Source organism: Vanacampus margaritifer, chromosome 9, assembly GCF_051991255.1.
Source record: "Vanacampus margaritifer isolate UIUO_Vmar chromosome 9, RoL_Vmar_1.0, whole genome shotgun sequence".
Classification (NCBI taxonomy): domain Eukaryota; kingdom Metazoa; phylum Chordata; class Actinopteri; order Syngnathiformes; family Syngnathidae; genus Vanacampus; species Vanacampus margaritifer.
Window position 1 is genome coordinate 6645691 of NC_135440.1, and position 26541 is coordinate 6672231.

The 26541-nt window shown below is 40.5% G+C and overlaps 1 protein-coding gene across 4 annotated transcripts in view; it reads left to right on the plus strand.

The window, feature by feature from the left end:
- The first annotated feature begins 22694 nt into the window (after nucleotides 1-22694).
- LOC144058017 (N-lysine methyltransferase KMT5A-A-like) overlaps nucleotides 22695-26541 on the plus strand; it is an 11260-nt gene continuing 7413 nt past the window's right edge. For 3 of the 4 annotated variants that reach the window (XM_077576187.1, XM_077576189.1, XM_077576191.1), the window contains exons 1-3: nucleotides 22695-25154; nucleotides 25246-25408; nucleotides 25810-25872. In XM_077576187.1, coding sequence (XP_077432313.1) covers nucleotides 25037-25154; nucleotides 25246-25408; nucleotides 25810-25872 — 344 coding nt within the window. In that variant the 5' untranslated portion in view covers nucleotides 22695-25036. The remainder of the gene's footprint in view (nucleotides 25155-25245; nucleotides 25409-25809; nucleotides 25873-26541) is intronic. The other variant, XM_077576190.1, reaches the window with a different exon arrangement.

A 26541-nucleotide genomic window follows, 5' to 3' on the forward strand; every position in this document is an offset into this window, starting at 1 on the left:
ATTCAGGCACACTTAAGGCTCTTCTCGATTTGTCAAAGTTAGGCATGAGTATTATGTATATGAGCCCTAAATCTGTATCATTAGTGATACTAATTATATTATGGTGGTCATCAGTTGCAAAAATGATCTCCAAGAGGAGGTATTTTTGATACTAAGTGGATTGTGCCTCTTTTTGCAAAGGAGTAAGTCTCCTCAAGCCTGTACTAATTACATCTATAATCAAATGCATTTTGTGCCCCGTTGTTAATGACATTGATCCGTAGAAATATCCAAGCGTATATTCTGTGAGATTATTGGATAAAGTGCAGGGCGAAGTCCGTGTGACCTCAGTAAGAAGACGTCGTTTCAGACATAAGTAGGTATTAAATGGATATAATTGACAGTGACCCTTCCTGGCACCCGGCAATGCTGAGGCCTCCGGTTCATGGATCATACAGCAGAGAGGCCACATTTGCAAGAGTAAGAATGGCAAAATTAAAATGGTGAAAAGGCAAATGAGCAGGGAGATGGATCAATGTTGAGCCAGTGGGCTTATACCTAATAGAGGCCACGGGAGCAATGGTCACAGATTCACTGATGAAATAAAAGTCAGAATCATGAGACAGGATTTGGAAACTTTTGCTCAATTTTGGAAGCCATCAATCATGCCGGTGTTTTTAGTTTTCTTTAATGTTTCTATGAGCAGCTATGGATCTATTCTAAGAGGCCATTGGCTAGTTTTGCCTATTGGTCATTTAAAAGGTCATGAACTTACAACCCTAATCAATATGATAATGTTGACAGATGATTTGGGCTAAGGTGAGGCCAACCTTTCACCATATGATTTGAGTTTTGCCTACTGTGACATAAAAGCAATTGTTATGTCAAGCCATGGGTTATGTTTATAAAATGCATCTGACTATAGAGCTTCATTACGCTGGCACATTTATCTTGTGATTGCTCCACCTACGCACTGCACCAGTGAGTCTCACTGTGGTGTGTAGCCTGTTTGGATTTGTGCTCTACTGTTGGCATGATGAGTGTAATTGGAGTGTTGGTCTAGTCTAGTAAATCAGTGCCAGCTAGTGTGGGTAGATTGCATATGATGATCATGTTCTGACCAGATGGCAACTTGGCACCAGAGCTTGGAATGACTGGGCGTGTTACATATGTTTAAATGCACATGTAAGCACACAGTATCTACGCATCTACTAGGGCGTGATTAAATGGGTTAGAATAGTGAATAAAAAGCATGTTTAGATTATAAAGTGCACTTTTAAATTTTCTTTTGGTAATCCTACAAGTGGTCAACAAAGACCATACCATTAAAATCAGAAAACATGATATATGGGTCATTCCAGAATTGGAAGACATTTGGTCTTCAAAATTGTTTAAAAATAAACCTTCACTTTTCTTATTTTATGCCTGATATTCATAAATAATAGGTCGTATATTATTAATGAATACTAGGTCATAAACTATCAAAGGCTTGCTTAGCTCGCTTTAAAGATCAATGATACAATTTTTATCACAACCCTGTTAATATAGTGCAATCTCGTCTGATCACAACAACAGGGTTGCAGGTAACAGGATTGCAAATCTGGATGAATGTTAGCTTTCTCTCAGGAGTAGACAGTTACTGCTGACCAAGAGGACAAAATTATTTTTTAAAAATAAAAAAATAATTGTCTTATTCTGATCATATGCATAACAGAGTTGCATGAGGTAGAGTGAGAATAAATATGAAAAATAGACAAGATGACATAGCATTAGCACATAGCGCTACCCATTCTTTTGGAAAACTGTTTGATGTTAAGTTCAGCCATCGGTACAGATGGCACTGGGGACAGGTGTGCATGTGCCCCCTCGGTTTCATTAAGACCATGATCTGTCACCTTCACTTTAGAAGTGTTTGTGTGACACGTTAATGCTCCGTCCTAGCTGTTTTCGCACTCCTCTGAGTGGCCACGGCAAGACCGGCCAGCCCTTGCAGTACAACCGCGTTTTCTTTAAACATAGAAATACAATTCTTCTATAGTCAAGTCAAGTTTATTTATATAGCCGTTAATCACACAAGAGTCTCAAACGACTTCACATGCCCACAGTTGACAAATTTCAACGACATCCCCTAATCGAACCACAAGAGGGCAATAAACATTTGAAACAAAACGCTTCCTAGAAACGCTTACGAAGAAAAAAATAGTAGCGCTGCATGGGACGCGAACCTGGGACATGCTGCTTACAGGATGAGGCCACTAACACTACACCGTCCGTTCATACAAGGTCAATGGCGCAAAGTTTTTACTTGTAGTTTACACAAGCGCTAGCTGCAGCAGGAACTTTCTGGGAATTTAAGATGGCCAATTGTCATTAAACTTTGGCATTGCAAATGTGAAGGATAATTGATTGCTTTGATTCACTTGGACATACTGTAACGTTTATAAGGCTACTTCACTATTCTGCGAGCATGGAGGTCTCACAGAAAGTGAACGTGTGTTTAGACGCAGAGGCGGTGCGGGGGTGGGTACACATCTGATGACGTCAAAGATTGAGTACCCGCTCATTTTCTCAGGTTGGGAGGGGCTGGTGCTTAGAGAGCAGAATGACCTAGAATTTCTCATAGAGGGGCGAATGGACGAAAACTCCACTTTGGCGACGTTTTTGATGAGAAATTACCATTTTAACATGGCTAAAAGCTCCAAAAAGTGATTTTTTCACGTTATTGACCCTTTATGCTAAGAAGGCAACCTTTGCATTTTGTGTTAACCTCCACGACGGTCCCACACGCAAATTGTATACAGTTAGGTGGGTGTGACAATCAGTGGTACTTTAACTTTACTACTACATACTTTTTTTTTTTTTACAAAGACGATGATATGTCATCCGCGACAGAAATGTTTTTTTTTCTTCTTTATTCCCAGTGACAAGTTTAGCAAAAGTGTGGGTGACTTGAAACGGGATAGTAAAACATTTACTTACTTTAGCCCACTGCTACTAGCTTACAGATGATAAAACATTAGCAGTCGGGATGACAAACAGCTCACACGCATTGTAAATGTTATTAAGACCTCCAGTGAACACGATCACCACTTCCTGATCCATTCCCTTTAAGGATCCATTCCGTGTGAGATGCTTCAAGACTGGCGGTGTTAGGGATCTCACTTTCATCCATATTGACATAGATGCGTGTGCTTGTTGACTAGCTACTTGTCTGGTTTCCGGTGCACGACGCGGTGAGCTTTGCGTGGCTTACATTGTGCACCGCAAAAGTAACAACCCCATTTTCAAAATGTAAGAAGTAAAAGTACAGATATTTGCGTTTGAAAAGTAAAAGTAAAAAGTCACCAGATTAAAAAATACTCAAGTGAAGTGCAGATACCTGAAAAGTACAGTAACCTTTGCAAATCAGGGTTCGAAATGCTCCATAAAGATAACAAATCCTGGGTCTTCTACAACCAAGAACAACTAAGCATCCCCTCAATCCGCTGGGTTGCCGGTCCGCGAAAGTTGTGGACTTGTATGGATCGGTCCGTGTCTTACAGGACGCCTGTGGTCCGCTCTAGCCAATAGGATAGCAGTATCTAGGGAGGTGATTGCGGCATGCGTATTTAAGGTCGCATCTGATTGGTCGAACGTGGATAAACGCCAGTGTGTGGAATGAAGCATAGAGTACCATAACAAAGTATGAATTTATCACACGTCGTTGCGATGAACATATTGCACGCGCGATCATCGCGATTACAGTATTTTTTCGATATATCGTGCAGCCCTACTCTGGACGCCCTTTGAAGGGAGCCCGACGCATCGTCTAGCTAGCCTAGCGCGAATCTGGAGGGTTGGACGTCCATTGCGGGGTCACCAAATCCTGCCCGGGCCGGCAGTCTAGCCTGGTGTGAGTCCAGACACAAAGTCAGGATATGGTAAGATTAAATTAATTGTGCTTGCTTCTTCAAATGCAGCCTTTTGTTTGTTGGGAAGTTGGCTTGTTTCACGCAAATATAATACTGTACTTCTTCTTCCTAAAGTAAAACAACATTAGGTTGTAGGGATGTCCCGATCCGATCACGTGATCGGAAATCGGGCCCAAACTTCAAACCCGCCCGGATGCCTGGAAAAAATTTAATAAAGTTAATATCTCCCTGTAAAACAGCCTAATTCCTCACAAAATCAAGCTAGCAATCGTAATGCCAAACGCCATGTAAAGTGAAACAGACAGTTAATCGAAGCACATCCACAAAGCCAATCGTTCCTTTTGCACCATTCTTTGTGAAAAGTACGAATAATTCGTTGTCCCTTACTTTGCTGAATATCCGGTAGCTAAGGCATTGGTCTCCCATCCTTCAAAATATGGCGTTTTCCCTAAAAAGAAAGACGTGAAAATTGTTTTATATTCTCCAGAGTGGCGTCATCTTACTGCTTTGCTGTGCACTGTGTTTTGAATTCCCGAATGCTCTGTACGTACGTTCACATTGGAATCATACAGCGATGTAAAAAGGCTGCGTAGCGATCTGCCTATTTACGTAAAGGAATTCTACTGGGAAACTGAACTTTACAATGTAGACTATAAAATAGAAAATAGCAGGGTGCTAAACATTGTATCTGTTTTATGTGAGATTCAGTTTGGTCCGTCTAGGTGTGGTAAGCGAAAAATGTCATTTTTGTGTGTACTTCAGACTTATTTGGCATTTTTAACACTATTTGCAAGCATTCGTTTCTCTTAGGGGTTCTTTTTTGTTTAAGATTTGGTCTCAGAACAAGTACTTTTACTCAGATATTGCATGTCTTAGTATTTTGTATGTGGGCTACATAAAATTTGTTCAGAGGGACAAAAAACATCCTCCAATTCTGTAATGACCCACATGTAGTAACATATGGTACATGAATTATGATTATACATTATTTTCTTTATCTTACATGTTTGGCTTGGTGTTGAAAGCTGTTGCAGTACTCTTTACTGGTAAATAAGTGCTCGCCCCTCTTTTCTATTTTAATTATTAACCCCAACATGCTATACATTTCAGAGCTATTTGATAAGCTCTGTTACAAGAATGCAGCATACAGGGAAGATTGTAATTTTGAAATCCATTGTCCTTTGAGGCAGACAAAAGAACGATTGAGGATGCCAGTGAAGAAGACCAAGACTTTGGTGAATCAATGATAATGCAAGACTGTTTGCGGGTGTGTTGATTTTGGAGGTTAAAATAAATATAGCTATAATGGAATCGATTGAAATTTTGTGTTGCAATACCACAATACTAATACACACATCACTTTTACCAAAACCATTGAAACTCGTAAAGCTCGAGGCCTGTATCTCATAATTGATTAGCTTCTAAAATGGTCATATCTTGCCATGCAGTAATTTGTACTAATAGACAAGGGTGTACCAAACTTGTCTTTTTATCAGATACCCGCTGGTGAAGATAGAAGACGGCAATCAACCGAAAGTACTGGCACCCCTCAAAGTAGGCCTATTCACAAATTTTCAGCTATCATTATTTACGGGGTTAGTAGAACACTGCTCATATATTTTACTAGCAAAAGAGGTGTCAAATTACACCAACGTGTTTCAAATCACTGCGATTGGCTGGCAACCAGTTCAGGGTGTACCCCGCCTACTGCCCGAAGACAGTTAGGCTCCAGCACCCCCGCGACTCTTGTGATGAATGAGTGGTTCGGGAAATGGATGGATGTTTCAAATCACATTAACGAGCCAGATAATTACCGTCCACTACAACTGCACACACACAGACTTTGCTTAGTTCCATATGAGTTCAATATAGGACTGAATGTGTAAAAAATAAAATAAAAATATGTCAGTTACATGATAAACAAGTTTTATCTTCGCCATTACAAAGTATTTTGTCTCCTTGGTTTGAGCATAGTATCTCATACTGGAGACCCAGCCAGCAACAAAACTAAACAAAGCAAAAAACTGGTACGCGTCCAGGCATTTTTTAAGATTTTAAATCAGCTCCAGTGTAATGAGATAAGGCATTGACTACATGATATAGGTCGTGCGAATTTTGGAAAAGTCGGCAATTTATTAAATCAGTGAACACAGCAGGCGATAGAAGGTAAGGGTCTGTTTTCAGATCTCAAACTTCTGTAAATACCGCGCTCTATGAGCTCCGACTAAATGAGCCCCGACTAAATGAGCCACTTCTACCGACAGGTAAACTTTAGTCAAACTAGTAGATGTCATGGCTAGATGGGAAATAATAACTTATAATTGGTATAATAACAGTCCCTAAGTCGCTCCGTGTCCCATCCACTTCAATTCAACATTTATTTACTTCCGCCGTCTGCACTGGTGAAGTCGCATGATCACGTGACGTAGGTACAAATGGTCAATAATCTACTTTGGGGTACTTGCATGTTGGGGTACAGGCCCATTGGAATTTGAATTTTTGAAACTGGCACAATAAACATTTACATATGGGTTTTATTAATATTTTTGCCAGGTGTGAAGAGTGTGCAGTGTTTTGTGAGTTTTTGTCCATGTTAAGACCTTCAAAATCAGCTTTTTCCCCCGAACAATGCATTGTCACGGCAACAGCATATCATAAAAAAACACAAAGTTTGCATTTCAACATCATGAAGAGCTAAACACTGTTCTGAGCTAATATGGTGTCCTGGTAAACCCGCTAGGAGAAAATCATCAAAGAAAAAACATGTATTTCCTTGTGCCAGTAGGTGGCACTACCACTACGATGAAAAATACGTTTGTAAATGTCTTTAGGCCTGGACTGTCATCAAATATGTAAAATTTTGTGAAGACAGAATAATCTGGGTCAAGTTATAGCATCTTTTACTTTGAAGGTGAATCATTAAATTATTCAGCAGTGTAATGGTCACGCCCTTTGCGGAAAAATCACAATATTCAGTCTGATGATCAACATATTCAGGCTTTTCTGACAAATTTTCAACTGGATCCCTTCAATGGGCTTGGCGTAGCAGATACAAATGTGAATTTATTTATTTTTTGGTCACCACTAGGTAACTAAAATTATAATGTAGCGGCAGCTAGCAAGAAGTTCAGCATAGCATGCTGCAGGATCGACTCTCAGCTGAAACTTTTTCTTTGTTAAAGATAAATCGGTGCTTCAGCAAGGCAAGTATGTTCCAAACCCTAAATACCGGTCGCCACTTACTTCCTCCTTTCGTCCGTGAATCCTTTTAAACAGGCCGCGTGTTCGACACGACGTCAAGAAAAAACAAGTCTCTCTCTCTTGCTTGCTCACAATGATACAGCAGCAGGCCACCCTGGAGTGGTCCAACTTCTGTTCTTGTCTTAAATACAAAGCACCTTTACTTTTAAAAATGATAAATGACCCCAGCAAAGTTTTGCAGGAGACCGAATAAAGTTTATCTTTAGGGCACGTGCAGCTGCCAACAGTGTTTGCATTCAAAAAATAAAACAAAATAACACTTTAATCTTTCCGGTCAGAATCTCACTTCCAATTTCTGCACAGGGGGCTTGACGAGAGGCAGACCAGAGGTGTTTTTGACACCCGTCTGAGGAAATGGTCACAGTGAGTGAATGGTTCTTTTGCCACAAAGCATGTCTACTGTGGTTCCTGTTGGCTGTTTCTTCAACCTCTGCTACCTAATTAGAAGACTACACAAAGGTGACAGAACCTCTCCTAGTTAACTTGCCATTAACTGCAGTTGGGGGGTGGACCTACCATTAGGTAAAACCTGGCAATTGCCTGGAGCCTTGAGATTTCCAGGGCCCCCAAACATCTCATAAAACAACATTAATAAAGTTGTCTTTGCTTCAAAGCAATTGCTATGTGGAAATGAGAGAGGAGATAATTAAAATTAATATAAATGATTAATTTAAAAAAGCAAAGAGGAGCAGGGTGAAGTAGTTTTCCATCAGTGTTCCTGCCCGGAGCATAAAAGACGACACCCCCATCCACAGCTGACGGCAAAGCAGGGGATAAACAAACACAGCTATCAAATACAGAATGGAACAAAGAGGCTCTGCATAGGTTGGCCTACTGCTGCAGTGGAACAGATTGTACAGGATTGAGTCATCTACATGAGTTAAAGGACAGCTGGTAAGACGCTGCTTTATGATCAAGAGAGTGGTTAAATATGGGAGATTGTTCACTGTGGCTGTCTGAGTTACTCACAGTGCTTTGGATTAACTATTGAGTGTCCAGGTTGCTTAATTAGTATTGTTGGTTGCAGTATATTTATAAATGCATGGTGTTAGTTGCTCTTTAAATAGTATATGTGGTCAGCAAAAAAGTTATATTAAAATGATGTCATGGTTGAACAATTAATTTGAATGGATCTATTTTTTTTTTTAATCATATGACAGGGCGATAAAAGCATGTATATTGTTTGATGTAAAAATACACAGGTAAAATAGCTGTAATAGCTTATTTATATTTGTGTGGAGAAAGGTGAAATTAGTAAATCTGGGGCTGGTGTACTTACAGTTATTTACTATGGAATACTTCCTTGTGTTTTTTGCCCAATCCTAAAACTAGAGCTAAAACTAAATCTAATTTGACGAAGCACCCAATAAATTTTTAAGGTCAGTAAGTACTAGGAGGAATGTACCTTTTCGATGAACTGTCAAATTGAGTGCCAAACTAGAAGAAGAAAAAAGGAAAAGTTGCTTGGTGATTGAAAGAAAGCCAAATGAATTATTTGGTGGATGAATCAATCTCTTTGAAGTGGTGAAGCTCCACATGATTACAATAACTTGACAATTATTGCTTTAGTCTAAATTCACACATTTAAAACATCAAAATTCTTCTCACATATTAATTCTTAATGTCAGTCAAGGCTGTAGAGATCCTGTGCAGCGTAACACAAGTGATGATTTTCATCACAAATATGGAATTACTGAAGTGATCAAAATGATTAAAACATATTAACATGTTGATTAATGTTTTGTGTGTTCCGAAGTGGCATTTGCAACGGAAGCTCATCTTGACCTAATATGCAGGCTTTTGCATGATGACTGGATGAGCTGTCTGAGTCGGAATCCACCTTTGATTGACAATAAAAAAAGGTTTCAGGGAACGATTTGACCTAGAATGTGTTTGGTTTTAGGTTTCCCATTAAAAAATTACTGTAAGAGAGTGAATCAGTTAATATAACTTTAAAAATGCATGTTTACATAGTGTTTTGTGCCCTGCGATTGGCTGACAACCAGTTCAGTGTGTACCCCGCCTACTGCCTGAAGCCAACTGGTATAGGCTCCAGCGCCCCCCACGACCCTTGTGAGAACCAAGCGGTTAAGAAAATGGATGGATGGATGGATGGACATAGTGTTTTGACCGACCAACTAGGACACAATATCTAAATATAAAAAACACCACCAAAATTCCGGATACAAGCGGCCGAAATGAGTTTCCTCCGCAGGGTAGCCGGGCTCTCCCTTAGAGATAGGGTGAGAAGCTCGGTCATCCGGGAGCGACTCAGCGTTGAGCCGATACTCCTCCACGTTGAGAGGAACCAGTTGAGGTGGCTCGGGCATCTGGTTCGGATGCCTCCTGGATGCCTCCCTGGGGAGGTGTTCCGGGCATGTCCTACCGGCGGGAGGCCCCGGGGACGACCCAGGACACGCTGGAGAGACTATGTCTCTCGGCTGTCCTGGGAACGCCTTGGGGCCCCGTCGGAGGAGCTGGCTGAAGTGGCTGGGGAGAGGGAAGTCTGGGCTTCCCTGCTAAAGCTGCTGCCCCCGCGACCCGACCCCGGATAAGCGGAAGAAGACGGCTGGACGGACCACCAAAATAAACATATAAAGGCAACAACAGCAATAACAATTAGAACAAAAATAAAAATGCCACATGCAATACACATTAACCCAACAAACCCAACCTGCAGTTGGTTTGGGATTTGCCATCGTAATGTCATCACATGAACACATAAAACAGACAAAGAAATTTTGCCACAATAAACTATACATCAGAAGAAAAACATTCACATTACTGTTAGCTACATTATGTAACAAAAGAAGGGTATATATATATATATATATATATATATATATATATATATATATATATATATATAATTTTAAAATGAGTTGCAGAGCAATTCCATGTCAAACACATGACTTTTTCAACTGCCCCTTGCATTTGTCTTGCTGATAGCACAAGAAAATGCACAAGTCGAATGACTTCTTTGTTCCTAATTTTAAAACTAAACAATGACAAAGCATATTGGTAGTAACAATGAAAACGTCCTATTCCTGCCCTATCAGCAAAACAAAAAAATATATTTTCAGTCAGATCATTAAGTGATCGGTTAAGATGCTTAAGGGTGAAGTTGTATGACAATGCTTATTTAATGTAAATCATATGTGAAGATCAGAGTTGTGGATGTTATCAGTATGATCATCGTCACACGGCAGTCAAGTGCAAACATTACTGGTACTGCTGTACTGAACACAATACAAGTAATTTAGAAAAGCATAGAACAAAGCAAACTGGCAACAGTAAAAAACTATCAATACAGCCTGTAGATTTCATTACAGCACTGTGCTATTTCATCTAATGACAAACTCCACAAGGAGGGGGCAATCGTGGCTCTGCTGTCAGAAGGAGGCTCAGGCCAACGGGAAAAACGTCAGCACTGTCATTGGAAGGAGGGCTTGATGGTGCAATGATAGGCCTCTGTAATGACTACTGGAGTAGAGAAGTGGCTTCAATCGTATAACCTGGTGTGCGCTTCATGTTTGAAACTGTGGGTATGTGTCAAAGCATGAGAAGAAAACTATTTGCAGTCAGTAGAAATTAAAATCTGTCATGTGGCAACACTGTGATAAAAATCCAAAGACATCCTAATAAATGTTACATTAGAATCGTCATGTTCAGAATTTTGTCATAAAAAGTTTCTTCCTGATGATGTGCAGTCTAGTTCGATCACAAAATACTAATTCTCACTACCTAAAATCTATTTGGCTCCCCTAAACAGTGGGAGCTGGGGCTTGGGTGGTTAGTGGTGGCGGGTTAATGTAATAATTTAACAATACGCTTATTGTTGTGACTTCAGTTCACAGTTGTGTAAAAGGCTGCATTTATGTACATTTCCTTTGAATATTTTTTGTTTCATTATTGAGCTACATGATGTTGTGCAGTTGTTTACCAACGCACACTACAATAATAAACAAGCACATGCCTTTCTACAGTATCAAAAATTTGGATTTCAACTCTGAATTTGTTGTTCATTTATTGCGGATTCATCCTTTGATCTTCATCTGTGGCCATTTGTGACATTTGTAACCTGGTTTCCGGTTTAGGTAAGCCATTTTAAGATTAAAAAGAAAAACTTGAATATATTTATTTAGCCCAGTTTTGTCATTGTCATCCTCATGTGCTGCCAGGGTGCCAGGAGACTTAATAGAGACGTAAAGCCCCAAAACAAAAACAAAAAAAACCCCGAAAGAAAGTCAACCACTACTTCATGGAAATCTGGAAGTATTGGAAATGTACTGTATACGAAGGAAATAGAAGTTGACAGTACATTTACAAAAACATTTACATTACATTTCCGTATTTTTGGTAATTTACGTATTTCCAGAAATTTATGAAAATAAGGAAATGTACTGTATATGAACCCTATTTGACTTTAATACGGTTCGAAAATTGAATGAAATTGAACTTTATGGCTACTTCAGCATGATTCTGAAATGTTCTTCATTTGGAAAATAATTTGCTACTTGTCAAGTCATTGATTACTTTAGTGAAGCATGGCATCTTATACCTGACATCAGCAAAGCCCAAAATGAAGGATAGCATTATTTAAAAAATAAAAAAAAGAGTGTTTCTCCTGTGTTTGGCCACAAAGAAAGAAATGGGATAAATATCCCCAGCTCAACCCTACTGCTCCTCCCATCTGATTAAAAATGTATCAGATATATTGAATATGTGTGGGAATCCCAAAATATGTGCAATCTGAACTGAAAGAGATTAAATGTGTCATTGTGATTGTCAATAAGGGTTGGTGGTGACATGGCAGTATCACATTGACTCCTGCGTATTAATACTCTGTGTCCTATTGGGCCATCAGCTGATTGTTTGCAATGTAAATGATGGTGTTGATGGCTCCAGTGACTGATGGCTTGAATTCCAATTAATCAATTGCTTCATCAGTTTCCGTAATTCAGATCAAATATCTCCTGAGTGCACACACTTCATTCAGTGGTATTAGAGGAAATAAATGCCTTCTAAGTCATTTTCATCAATCTCATGTACATGTCAATATCCCTCACAGGCCCGGTCCACAAAGCGGTCTTAATGTCTTAAGTGTGTGTGTTTGTGTGACTGTGCCACTAGGAAAGGGATTTGTATATTCAGGACCAAAGCATTTGTGCTGTGGAAAAGAAAGAAGTGTTTTTCTTAGTTTCTTCCGTGTATAATGAATGTTGGATGACCACATGGCAGATGTTTCAAATCCTGTGTCACACACATTTTGTTTTCTGTTTTCTCTACGGTAAATAATATATTCAGCCACCTTTGTCAGCATTCAAACATGCACCACTTCAATTTTAGGTACACTTTCACAGTGGTTCACAATATATTTCGTATTGGTTGTTGATTGATAGTTGTTTCATACTGGTTGTAGATTCAGTTAGTGCAGGACTGTACTACAGTATACACACCGGTAGTGGCAAAAAACATTTATGCAATTGTATTTATTTACATTCATAATTCTTATAATATAATAATTTGCTTTTATATATTTATTTTACAATTGTGGAAGCACCTCTTGTGTGTCAATACCATTCTACATCACTGCAAACTACAACCACAATGATTAGTAATTATATTGTTTATTTAGTGCTATTCCTTTCCTAAATGCCAAAGTACCGTAATAAAGGAATTGACGACCGTAACACTTTTACATGTATGTATATTATAGCAAATGTTGAAAGATAATGCAAATATTGTGTGAGTGGTATAGAAAGGACACTGTAGATACGAAATTGCAAACCTTGAATCAATTTAACAAATGAATTAATTTTTATTTTATATAGACTTTGTTTTTATGCATGGTTGTAGCACACCTTCGCTTAACTGTCATGTTCTTCTTTAAAACAAACTTGTTGAGATTACAGCAGCGCTTTCCCTTGATTCATTCAAGTACTGCTCTCTATTTTGCCTAAATTGTTTGTGGACACAGTAACTCAACAGACATCCATTGCTATACCGGTCTGTGTGTCCTTAGTGTCACGGGGAACTGGAGCCTATCGCAGCAGACTTTTGTTGAGAGGCTAATTAACAAACAATAGATTAAATGATTTATATGCCCATCCCTAATTATTCTCTTTGCAAAGTCTGAATTGTTGTAGCATTTTGTGTTTGTGTGTGTGTGTTAAATCTGTTTAGAAAGGTGCAGGTGTGTTTGGTAAGCTCTTGGACTGGTCTTTGCAGCAGGCAACTATGACAGGCCATTATATCCCACTGGAAAGCAACTGCATTGAATGCACGTGATGTGAGCAGACGATAAGCTTTGTCAGTTGTGCAAAATCAAATCAACTATTCATAGGGAGGCTGTAATAGGATATTGGCTGACAGATTTAATAATTCAGCTTTACTGAGACTTAACTGGTATTAGTTTGTAGCTAATGGTCGCCTTTGTAAAAAATTAATCAAAGACAATGCAGGAGTGAGAAGATACACATAATTATGCCTACTTCATTTACTTTAGCCGCGGCCCGCAATTTTAAAGAGACTTTAAGAGTGATCAGCTAAGTGTACAGAAGGTACTGTAATTTGATTTATGAATTTGATCCCACCCCCTAATTTAATTCATCAATATTTCAGCAGGGGCAATTATGCATTGTGCTAAAGCTCTTCAGAGCTCCATTATTCAGCCTGAATATCTTTGTCAGAGGGTGTGTAATGGCATTGCTAAATATTCTATAATGGCTAGACAAGGACTTGTCCTTCACACTCATTATTGACTGTGCTTCTATGCAGGTTAAACATCTTATGTTATTTTTTATAATAATGACTGCTGACAGAGGCAGATCACAAGGGCAATGTCATGAAAGCATAAGGTCTAGTGGCCTATGCTTGTTCTCCCATTGCTCTAAATGTGTATCATTAGTATCAGCATGACAAAACCAAAGCCATGTGTCACTTTTTTCTATGGGCTGCATGTTTGTTTAGTGATCATTGATACATTTCACTTGGGGTTTTAATCTTTATTCTATTAGTCAACTAAACGCCAGCACCAGAACATAAATCATACAGTTTATGTGCATTTGTTCTTTATCTCACATGCAAAGAATAAAATGAATAGGCTACATGGTTGAAATTTAATTCTAAGGCAACACAATGTAAGTAGATATTAACAAGGAGAAGCAACACATTTCCTACCAACCACCTCTCTTTCTCAACAAATGCTTACTGGCCGTGAACGACATCGATCTGGGGTATAATTCTCTATGAAATTGATGGATGAGGGCAACCATTGACAGAAAGGGTAAGGACCACTTTGAGATGTCCCCTGTGAATAACTATGATGGAAAATAGATTGTTGAAGAAGATTTATGTTTGTTCCCCACTGCCACAAGAGAAACCACTCCCACACCCCTCTGATCCTCTCTACTCACTTCACTTCTGACCAATCAAATGTGACTGTAGTCTCCTAAAACTCAGCACTTCATTTCAGGTGCCAACTTTGTGGGCACAATAGCGATGGTCTTATTTTGTTTTTTCTATCTGGAGTTTTGTGTTGCGGCTTGTGCCTGTCTTTGTCACCAACTGGTCAGGGCAGTTCTGCTCCCCTTGTACAGTATTAATCAGCTCTCCTCAGCCACGTGTGTGTTTCCCAGGTGTGCTTCGTCTTGTCAATCTGTTTGTATTTAGTGCCCAGTTTCTGTTCATTTCTCTTGTTTTGTCATGTTGCCTGTCGTTTGTTCAGGTTTTTCTGTCGATTGTTGTTTTTATCCATCATGTTTCTCAGTAATGGGCTTTTGCAATTATGACTTTTAGATCCTGTTAAGTAACTCTATTTGCCTTTTTGAAATTAAATCTGAAATTAAATCACTTAAGTACACCTAAAAGGCAGGTGGTCTCTGCTTCTCCCAGCAAACCCGGCCGGTGTCATGTTTATTTTCAGTCTTGTTTACTCCCTGTCATGTTTTCCTTGTGTTTTCCCCTTGTCTTGTCATTTCCTGTTTTATTGTGAAAAGTCTGACTCCTCTCGTTTCTGGTCACTTGCCCTTCCTCGTGTGGTGTCTGTGTCAACCCTGATTGTGTCCACCTTTCCCCATTACCCTCATGTGTCATCCAATCAGTGCCCTCAGCCAGGTGTGTCTTGTCATGTCATTAGTGTTGGTGTATTTAGTCGGTTGTCTCCCCCCTGTCTGTGTCGGTTCATTTTTGCTGTTGCAACTGTCGTAAGTCTTTCGCCACGTCACGCTGACCTCTTCGCCTGATCAGGATCCATGTCATGTTGTTAGTCTCGCCTTAGTTGTTGTGTCATGTTTAGCTTCATGTTTTGTTAGTTCAGTTTATTTTGTATTTTGAAGTTAGGTTTTTTTGATTAGATATTAAAACGTCTTTTTGGACTGCACCTCTGCCTCCTTGCCCTGCCTTCCCGCATCTGGGTCCTAAAGCCCCCCACCTTACTGACAGAATGAACCGACCAAGATCAGACCCAGCGGGAAGCTTCTGTAAGCGACCGGCTCGTCGTCGGTCGACACGGAAGCACCATCAGCCTGCCATCCAATCCCATTCCATCCAAGTAAGCTCCTTTTCGCGGTATTTGTCTTCTCTTCCCCTTTCACGCGATCAGCAAAACGCACTCAAGTCTCTGCCCTACGACACCATTTTGTCGCCTCAATGTTTTTTAGACTCTGACATCTCCGATGATGAAAATGAAGGTCCCTTTCCCATTAATGCACTTACGGATTACAGTTCCGAATCTGACTCCGAATTGGACTTTTTCACCAGTTTAGTTCCCCACATGTTTTCATTTAGGGATTATTTTGACACCGGGTCATGTCACCCCTCCTCACCTGGGTCTCCGCCGTGTTCACCACACCGGTCTCCATCGCGTGCACCTCATAGCCCACCGTTACCGCCACGTCATGACATAGTTTCCCCTTTACCTGGTTCCTTACCCACTCCCGTTAGTTTACGTCACGATCCTTCACTCTCGGTATCCTCGGGTTATAGTCTCCCTATTGCTCCTCACTCCCCATGGTGGCAGGCTGATGAGGCTCCGGCTCCGCAGCCTCAAGTCCCTATCGTGCCACGTCAGCCGATGTCCAAAGTCCCCGAACCACGTCGGCCGATGTCCAAAGTCCCCGAACCACTTCGGCCGACGCAGCCCCGGGTTCCCGTCCCGGCTCCGCGGCAGCCCCCAGACTCCGTGCCGGCTCCGCGTCAGCCCCAAGATCCCGTATCGGCTCCGCGTCATGCCCAGGTTTCCGTCCCGTTTTCACGTCAGCCCCAAGATCCCGTATCAGCTCCGCGTCAGGCCCAGGTTTCCGTCCCGTTTCACGTCAGCCCCAAGATCCCGTATCAGCTCCGCGTCAGGCCCAGGTTTCCGTCCCGGCTTTGCGGCAGCCCCAGGATTCCGGATCAGCTCCACAGCAGCTTCCGGCCCCAGTACCGGCTCCGCGGCAGCCCCCGGACTCCGTGCCGGCTCCGCGGCAGCCTCAAGTCTTCGCGCCTCGTCGGCCGCCTTCAAGTCTTCGCGCCTCGTCGGCCGCCTTCAAGTCTTCGCGCCTCGTCGGCCGCCTTCAAGTCTTCGCGCCTCGTCGGCCGCCTTCAAGTCTTCGCGCCTCGTCGGCCGCCTTCAAGTCTTCGCGCCTCGTCGGCCGCCTTCAAGTCTTCGCGCCTCGTCGGCCGCCTCAAGTCCTCGCGCCTCTTCGGCCACCTCCACGGCAGCCTCAAGTCCTCGCGCCTCCACGGCAGCCTCAGGACCCCGGGCGTCCTCGCCTCTGCAGCCCCGGGCCTACTGGCTTCGGCCGCTCTCGTGCTGGGTCTCTTCGCTTCTTCCATGGCGGCGGACAGGAGATGTTCATCCCACGGCCGTCCTATTCCGGTGTGGCGTCCGGGGCGCCCTCCAGATCGACGCCGCCGGGCTCCCCTCGTCTGGCGTCCGGGACGTCCCCCGGACTAGACTTGAGGGATGTGTCAGGTTCCCGCCTCCGCGCCCCCTCCGCCCGCCCTGTTTTTGAACTTTTTAAGGGACGTCTGGAAGCCGTCCCTCGACGGAGGGGTTCTGTCATGTTTATTTTCAGTCTTGTTTACTCCGTCGTGTTTTCCCCTTGTCTTGTCATTTCCTGTTTTATTGTGAAAAGTCTGACTCTTCTCGTTTCTGGTCACTTGCCCTTCCTCGTGTGGTGTCTGTGTCAACCCTGATTGTGTCCACCTTTCCCCATTACCCTCATGTGTCATCCAATCAGTGCCCTCAGCCAGGTGTGTCTTGTCATGTCATTAGTGTTGGTGTATTTAGTCGGTTGTCTCCCCCCTGTCTGTGTCGGTTCATTTTTGCTGTTGCAACTGTCGTAAGTCTTTCGCCACGTCACACTGACCTCTTCGCCTGATCAGGATCCATGTCATGTTGTTAGTCTCGCCTTAGTTGTTGTGTCATGTTTAGCTTCATGTTTTGTTAGTTCAGTTTATTTTGTATTTTGAAGTTAGGTTTTTTTGATTAGATATTAAAACGTCTTTTTGGACTGCACCTCTGTCTTCCCGCATCTGGGTCCTAAAGCCCCCACCTTACTGACAGCCGGGTCTGGAAGTCTAAATTCTGCCACACTTTGGCTTTAGCCACAGGTGCTTTTACTCAACTGAGCTCATTCACCTGCCAGTCAGACAGAATTTGTTTTACTTTCTGGACCTGGATTTCCCATCTCTGCCCTCCACACATTATGGTAGTTTCAGATTTTTAAATTTACGGTTGTGTGTGTTTTTAGGACCACCTTCCTGATTCTGACTCATTTCCATTTCTCCAGTTGCGCCTAGTGTGGTTTATCTCAGCTTTTGTGGAAGTTTTCTTTTTCTGCCTTCGCCATTGTCTTTCCCATCTGCCTTTAACTCAGATACCCTGTTTGTCCTTTTACAGTACGGGTGTATACGGGGACCACTATGTGGTGATAAACCGACGTGCCCAAGTAAAGGTCCTTGTTGTTGAGTAGATCCCGTTTCCAAGTCACCACACTCCACTCCTGTCTCCCCCCAGCCTTGTTTCGTACCTGTCACTGAAAAAGGTGAAGAGGACATGGGACAAAATCACCCCAAAAGCATTTTAGAAGAAAGAGTAAAGAAAGAGAACAAGTATAAATAATACGATTTATTGATTGCTTTAGTAAATCAACATCCTCGTAAAAATGTGATATTTTCGTGCATTACGCAAGCCGTGACAGCTCACGGACACTTTTTATTTTATTTTAATCTGTGCGTGTGACAAGACTAAGGAGTCGTCTTTACTCTGAAGATGACTATGATGAGCTGTCAGTAAGTTGGTTGTGCTGTTTTTATTGTTTAATTTAAGCAGTCCCACAGTACACAAAAGCCAAGCACATAGAAGTAGTGTTTAATGCAACGCAACAAGACAATAAAATGCTAATTAATTAAAAAATGTGATTAATCAGGAGGAGGAAAAAAAACGCATGCACACGCATTAGAAGCTTACGTGGTTTTACTACGTCATAAGCGGTTTGGCCGCTGTAAACGCCCCGATGGGAATATTTTCATTGCGTAATTAAAAAATCATGTAACAGTTGTTTAATATGTATTGACTCTAGGAAACTTTCATTTTGGCATGTATATTATATTGTTTAATAACTTACTAAAAATGTGTCCCAGACAATTTAACCTGCTATAGTGAAAGTATTTTCAACTTTTCCTCCATACCTCTCTTGTGGCATGTTGAGGCAGCACAAGTTATAGCTCTTCGGCAGCTCCAGGCTTCTTTTCTGTTTCTGCGTCTGAAACCTCTAAACCTTTTCTTCTTTGGACTAAGTGGCTGCAACAGCTGCCCCAGTCAACTGTTCTCATTCTGATAATCACCTATCCACGCCGGCCCGGCCAAGGAGATAATTTGCACCGATGGTCTTAATGCATTGCACCTTTCTGTAAATATCTTGATTTACATTAACAAGGATGTCTCTTGATTATAGATTTTGGTAATGATATCCTCCCCCACAATAACAATGTGTGACATTTGTTTTTGTAATTTTTATTAATCCTCTTAACATTATTCGAATATTTTGAAAATTGTTACTTTAGTTGGTCAGCACAAATGTATACAAATTATGAAAGCATTCAGCGCATGAACCACCATTCCTTCACTATGTCTAGCTCGTGCCCACTCTAATGTGGTGAAGAGTTAACTGCCAGCAGTGCAATCTTTAGTTACAGATTTCTGTCAACTACCAATTGAGTGGTTGACAACATTTTTTATACTTTCCTGGAGTTATAAGGGCTTAATGTTAAATACTAAACTAACCATGTTTGAATTGCTTGCAGCACAAAATGTAAGGGCAAGAGCAAATTAATGCTAGATGTTATTGAGAAGTCAATGGATTCTTGTCTGCATATTAGAATATGGAAATGAGTAATTAGATAATGTTATGGGTTGATAAAATATACATGGTGTGTGTTTCACTGACATCAATATACTGTAGCTCTGTTTTTACATCCGTAGCTGGCTAATTGCTGCTTTACTTAGGTATGCCTTTCTGTCACTTTCTGTCAGCTTATAGAGAACAGGAGCAACATTCCTGACCTGAAACGGCAGGGGTCACCAACATGGTGCCAACAGTAGTACCCTAAAACTAGTAGTGTAGCTCGCGAGCCTGTTGTGAAAGTAGCTTAAGAGTGATGGGACATTTCCTTGAAATGTTGTAGAAGAGATCATTTGAAAATGTAAGTATCCGTGTGGGATAAATAAAGTTGTCTGAATCTACATTATTGTTGATAATTATTGAAATTATTGCTTGCCATTCAATAGAAGCTGCTCCTCTTATTCTCTTTAAATTCAGCTCAGAGAGAGGCGGGCAATCAACATGGCAAAAGTATTCGCTGGCGTAGGTGCAGGAGATCAGCGCGTGCAAAGTAAAAGGAATTGCAAGAAGATGATGGATTATTGGATTATGTTATATAGTATGTTGGCCGCCATGGACTGGCCACTTAGAGACCGCTTTCTAGCAATCATTCAACCATGCGTGACAACCTCCCACCCAAAGTTGTGCTGTGACCATTGTGGTGCTTTTAAAACTTTTAATTTGATAATAATTCGACCAATAACTGATTTCTACTCTGATTGAGAGGGATTGTCTTATGCTGTTGTCATATTCATGGTTAAATAGGATGATATCCACCAAACACGTCTGCAGAGCTCAGTCTGCCTGTGCTTCAATTAAGTCCACCAAAAGCTTTCCATCCGCCTGAACTCCCAGCAAGGCACAACGCAGTCTGCCTAATTCCTTACACGGTAAAGTAGACTTGTCCTTGTATGAAAATGAAGATACGGCAATTTTTATGCCAAGCGCCATTGCTCTCCATTTTTCTTCACCGCACTTTCAAAAGAGTTTGAAAATGAACATTTGAATATGAATAACATGAACACACCACTTTTTCAGGATAAGTTTGTAAGGGCATATGTGCGTGTGTTTTTGATGGCTTGTAGGCCCATGTCACAACAAAATTCAAGCAGAAGGCTCAGGGTTAAAGGGAGAATCAATAATATCTCCCGAAGTAAGAACCTGTCACTTGCTTCATTTCATGCTGTTAAGAGATGTGTGAGACAATGACTATGTCCGGGTGGTGAAATGAGCTGTCACAAATACCCGTCATTTTGTATAAAGGAGTAACCTGAGCCATTGTAGGACACTGGTGATGAAAAACAAGGAGCATCCTCTTGCTGACGGCGCTTTAAAGCCTTCTTCACGTTGAAATGACATCTTTGCTTTGCTCTCCCGAAGCACTTAATGTGATCAGAGAATTAAACTTTTAGCTGATTGTTTGAGGACACACAAAGCAACAGAACTACCAAGCTAGAGTTCCTTGTATTTATTGTGACCAGCCATATCATATTGGCATTCCACCCCTCTTATTTTGTTTCATATTGAGTACATTACAGATTCAATAGCCATCTAGCTTCTTGTCTCGTTTTAATGTGATCAGATAGATTTATGATGGGCCATGAGGTCAGTGGGATTTTCAGTAATTGGAGTCAGGTTGAATTGTATTAACAGGTCCATAACACTGTAAAGAAGGGCATTTACATTTAATTACTTTTATCGAGCCCTTCTCATTTTACTTGTAATGAAGTTGGTGCTGTGATTAAGCGGGTGAATGTATTGTAACAAACTAAGTTGTGTGTTCCTGTGTTACCATTTTGTTTTGGACTCTTATGTCCGAATGTTAGTAAACGCATCGCACGTCTCGTGGTGGAGGAGGGACTGATACGTTCAGGTTGTGTGTACCTTGCTACTTCTCGCCACCCATGGATTATTTCTTGTGTTGGGCGTCGGCTACGACCAACAGTAGCCGTTTGTGTCAAGACAAATAAAAAGGGTAAGATTAACCAAATAACGTTTGCTGGCAGCATTCTTGTAAGACGTCACAGTATGTTATATAACATCTCTTGATCAGTAATGAATTATTGGGTTTGAATTCCCCGCCCTCTGTCTGCGGATGTGACATCATGTGCATTGTTGTGACATTCCAATGAAGCTAATTGTCGCCTTATTTTCCTCTGTGACGTTAGCCTATTGTAGCTGCAGCATGCTAGAGGAACGTGATGGTTACTATGCCGAGAGCATGTATCGTATAAAACTTTTCTTACCTCTGTAAACAAATTGGTTATGACAATTCCAGTTTCTGTGCCATCCTTGCCAACTCTCTGTCGTGAAAAATCTGTAGATTTTTATCATCGGCGAATCGGAAAGGGCGCAGAGGGGACCGACCAGCGATTACTGTTTGTCATTCGTCACTGTGCGAACTGTGCTTGGCAGTCGGTGACATTTGCCGATTAATATTTAGCAATTCGGTAGGGGGGCCGGCCACCGGGCCAAAATGGCCGTTCACGAAACAAACGAAATTCCCGCCATCGAGTCATTTTTCACTATCCATCAGGCGAAACAATGCATGCTGCAGTCCCCTCCCCTCCAGCCTCCTACTGCTTTTCCGGTTGAATCTTGGAGTTTTATAAATTATGGGTACTCGGGATTAAGGTGCGTTGTGCTTGGCCTCCCTTTTACTCATGCTCCAGGCTACTAGTGGCGGGTGGCAGGCCCAAGGCTTCGCTGTAGCAACGCTGAAATAAAATTTTCCTCCATGGAGCAGCTTTAATTAGGAAATGTAAACATTTTAGGATAGTTCAACAGGCCAGGAAGATTTGGTGGACTTCTCACATGATTTGTATTCAAATGTATTAGCTGTTTATTGTAGAAGGGATTTTCATTTTCATTTGAATTAACAGAGCACATTAACAGCAGAAGGATCAGTGTGAAGAGGTTTATGTTGCTTAAAGTGGAAAAAACATAATTCTTCAGTACAAAGCATGTTTAATTTCGAGGCACAATTGTAATCCTTTGCAGTGAGTCGTAAAACTTTGAAGCCATGGTTTTGTCAGCCATGGTTTACAGCTTTGAGATATCAATGTCAGCACTATTGGAATGGGTGTGTGCGTGTGTGTGTGTGTGTGTGTGTGTGTGTGCGTGTGTGTGTGTGTGTGTGTGTGTGTGTGTGTGTGTGTGTGTGTGTGTGTGTGTGCGTTTGCCTTTGTGTATTATGAGGACATTTCACCTGAATACATGCCGTGCTGCGAGGACATTTTGAATTATGAGGACACAGCCCATGTCCTCATAATTATTTCAATGCAGAAGTGCTTCTAGGGCTGTAGAAGGCTTAAATCCAAAGTTTTAGCCAATGTCCTTGTAAAGCATAATTACGTGAATTTGTGTATTTTTGTGTATTTGATGGCGCCCCCTGTAGGAAGGTCCTTGTAATGCACCACTTCATGAATAATTCACACCAGTGTATATTTCACAGCATTTGATTGGCTGACCATCACCTGTCCTCACAATTACGCACGTCTCCATAATTCAGTTTTTTCTCAAAATGCTGTGTATTGTGAATGTTTGTCTGTAGACACAGAGCCTTTTTTTTTTTTTTTTGCAGCCACCATTTCCTAAGTAAATAATTAAATAATGAAATACCCTACGATATTTAATTATATATTTCAGTATTTAATTATTTCAGTGGTTGTTTATTTAAAAATGTACAATGGTTAACAGCAGAGACAGAGAAACTGTCAGTGCCGTACATTAATTCATCATTTAACATCCCACCCTGCCTTTACAGTATAACATCTTTCTGTACACCAGCGGCCAAATGTTTTGAGAATGACATTGATTTTCTAAGAATCTGCAGTGCTGACTTATTATTGTTTTTTTATGATGGCAATTTGCATGTACATGTACTCCAGAATGTTATAGTGATTAGATGAATTGCAAAGTCCCTATTTGCCATGAAAATTAAAGTAATTTCCTTTAGTGACCTTACAAACTTTAAGTGAAGAAGGCTTCAGGGCACCCAAGAAAATCCAGCAAAAGCCAGGACTATCTCCCAAAGTTGATTCAGCTGCAGGGATAAGGACATCACCACCAGTGTAGAGCTTGCTCAGGAATGGCAGTAAGCAGGTATGAGTCCATCTACACTCATGGTGAGGGAGTAAGACTTTTGGAGGATGGCCTGGTGTGACCAGTGAAAAAGGGATTCCATAAACACAGACCAAAATAAGGAAAAAAGAGTTACAGTTATTTTCTCTGATTAACCCCCTTTCCAACTGTTTGGGGCATCCGGAAAAATGCTTGTCTGGAGAAGAAAAGATGAGCGCTACCATCAGTCCTGCTTCATGCCAACAGTAAAGCATCATGTGACCATTCATTTGCAGGGTTGCTTCTAAGCCAAGTTACTGGGCTCGCTCACAATTTTGCCAAAAAACACATGCGTCCATTACTAAAGTATAGTACCAAAACATCCTCGGACAGCAACTGTGTGACAGCAGCAAGGTTATTTTATTTACTAAAGCAAAAAAACATTTTCGTTAATGAAAAAAAAAAAAATAACTTTTTAAAAAAGCAAACTGAAATCACATTAAACGATTACAAAATTATCTATAATTCTAGCAATAATATCCTTTGTTTTCGTCTGTGGTAATTAATTTAGTATATGAGCCTTTCGGGTTAATTTTAAATGTGATCTATTTTTTTTTTTTAATTGACACTGTAAATCATAGAACAATAGCCACTCTTATCAACAAAGTTCATAATCCAACACTGAACCAATTTGTTGATTTAAATGTGATTTATTATATTGCCCGGAGTACGGAAGTGACGTCATCTAGCAGCCCCGATAGAGAACCGCCCCCGGCTCTAATTACTTCACGAGACGTGATGGCAGTGTAGCTGTGCTAATGAGGTAGGTTTGAAGCTCGAATTTTTCCTCCAGAAACTTGTTTATTTTAATGTTGGTCGCTTGTGTACATTGCTGAAAATGATTTATAATGCAAGTCCAGTGTAAGTGCAGCTAAGCTAACGTTAGCATACCTAACCATCTGTTGATTATGATGGTTGCAGCTAATTATTTAGAATTGCTACGCTTTTGTTAGCGACGGTTAGCTCAGTTAGCATAGCAGAGCTAACCGTCTGTTGAGTAAGATAAATGCTAATTGAAATTTTTAAGAGGAAAGCAATAACAGGCTGGTTTGATAGGCTGGTTTGTGATGTGAAAATATACAATGGTTTAGTATTACCAGTACAGTATAAATGAAGTATTGGTAAATTGCTGCATTTGTGTTTACTTAAATTTGTTCTTTAAATAGAAATATTTCAGTAAAGTCTGTTAGTGTTCATTACATTTAATTTATGCAAATATTTAGCAGAGCTGTGCTATCCACTATTTTATTTTCGTTGGCACATTTACTGCACACTGCACAGGATATTATGGTCCACAGAAAGTCAACTTCAAAACATCTGCACCAAGTTACCTATCAAACTGATTGAAACTCATTTTTTTCTATAGCTTTAGATCATTATCTTCAGTGAGATATGTCAGTCATGAGGCCACAGAGGGCAAAAGTTAAACCCAAAGAAGAGGTAGCATATTTTTCATCCTTAGGTAAAGACAAGGATGGCTTCACCATAAAATATATTAATTCATTCAAAGGTGAGTATTGGTAAAAGATTCTTTAGTATGGGCCTAGTTTTCATTACTGTTATAATGAAATATTTCTGTTGTATCCCTTTTTCTTTGTAAGGTCGAGGAGTGTTCAGTTCCTGCTCCTTTCAGAAGGGAGTCTTTCCTACTGAATATCGAGGAGAAGTTATAAGCAAACAGGAACGTGAAAACAGGCTGAGAGTGTATCATGATGCCCAGAAGGTTTTCATGTTTGAATTTCACTACAATGGAAAAACACTATGGTATGTTTATATGGTGTGTTGTCACACTTAATTTTGTTTTTTTTGGGGGTGGGGGGGTTATCGTGCAAGGTTTGACAAAACATAAAAGATTAATTATAACTCAAAAGCAAAAGTACATTCTTTTCTCAATATAATTTTTTTTGTTTTTATTTCATTTTTTTACAATATTGTGACTTATTTTTTTATTTTACTTTTACAGTTATCGTGAGTATCGCTAACCTCACAATATCATGTTGATTATCATATCGTGATTGCTTATCATGACATTTGGATATTGTTTCATACATGTGACATACTAGAATTACTGGTCGCACATTCATGATTACATGAAATTACAGTATAGCAGTCTAGTCTTAGTAAGAATTTAATTGTATTGGTATTTTTCTATTCATCTACCCCAGGTTTCCACTGAAGCACAACCTGATGAAGACACCGCTATCACAGACTGCGCCAAAGTTGACCAGGTGACTAGATTTCTTTTTGAATGTTGTTGAAATCAGTTTTCAGAAGCAAGACATTAGTGGAGGGTGGAGATACTAGGGCTGCACAATATGTGGAAAATATCTTGGCGCACGAATGGCTCATGCAATATGTGCATTGCAAAGACGTGCAACAAATGGATATTGGATTGTTTGTATACTTTAGTCTGAGGCTAAGCGATATGGCCAAAAAATTAAATAAAAAGTCTTTTAAACCAACCATCCAGCATTCTGCCACCACTTGTGCAAAATTTCAACTCACAATAACATCTGGATGTAACAGAACATTATAACAGTTTTTAATAATCCAGAAGACAAAATACATTTCACGATTTAGCAAATTTTCAACGATTCAATTTGAATTTAATTTATTCAATTAATTTGATTTATTGCCAGGCCCTACTTGAGTCTGATTTTGACCAATCAGAGACAACCTTAATTGCGCATCGCCATACAAGAGAATTGTATCGAGGAGCATTACTAACAAAAAAAACCTTATTTGGATAAAACTAGATCAAAATGAGCATGATTATTTTTCCGCATGTACGTGCATTTCTTTAATTAGATTATGAAGATATATATATTCGGTCCATGTTTAATGTCAAAATAATCTCCATCACTGTATAAAACACCCATGTCGCATGTTTTGTCAAT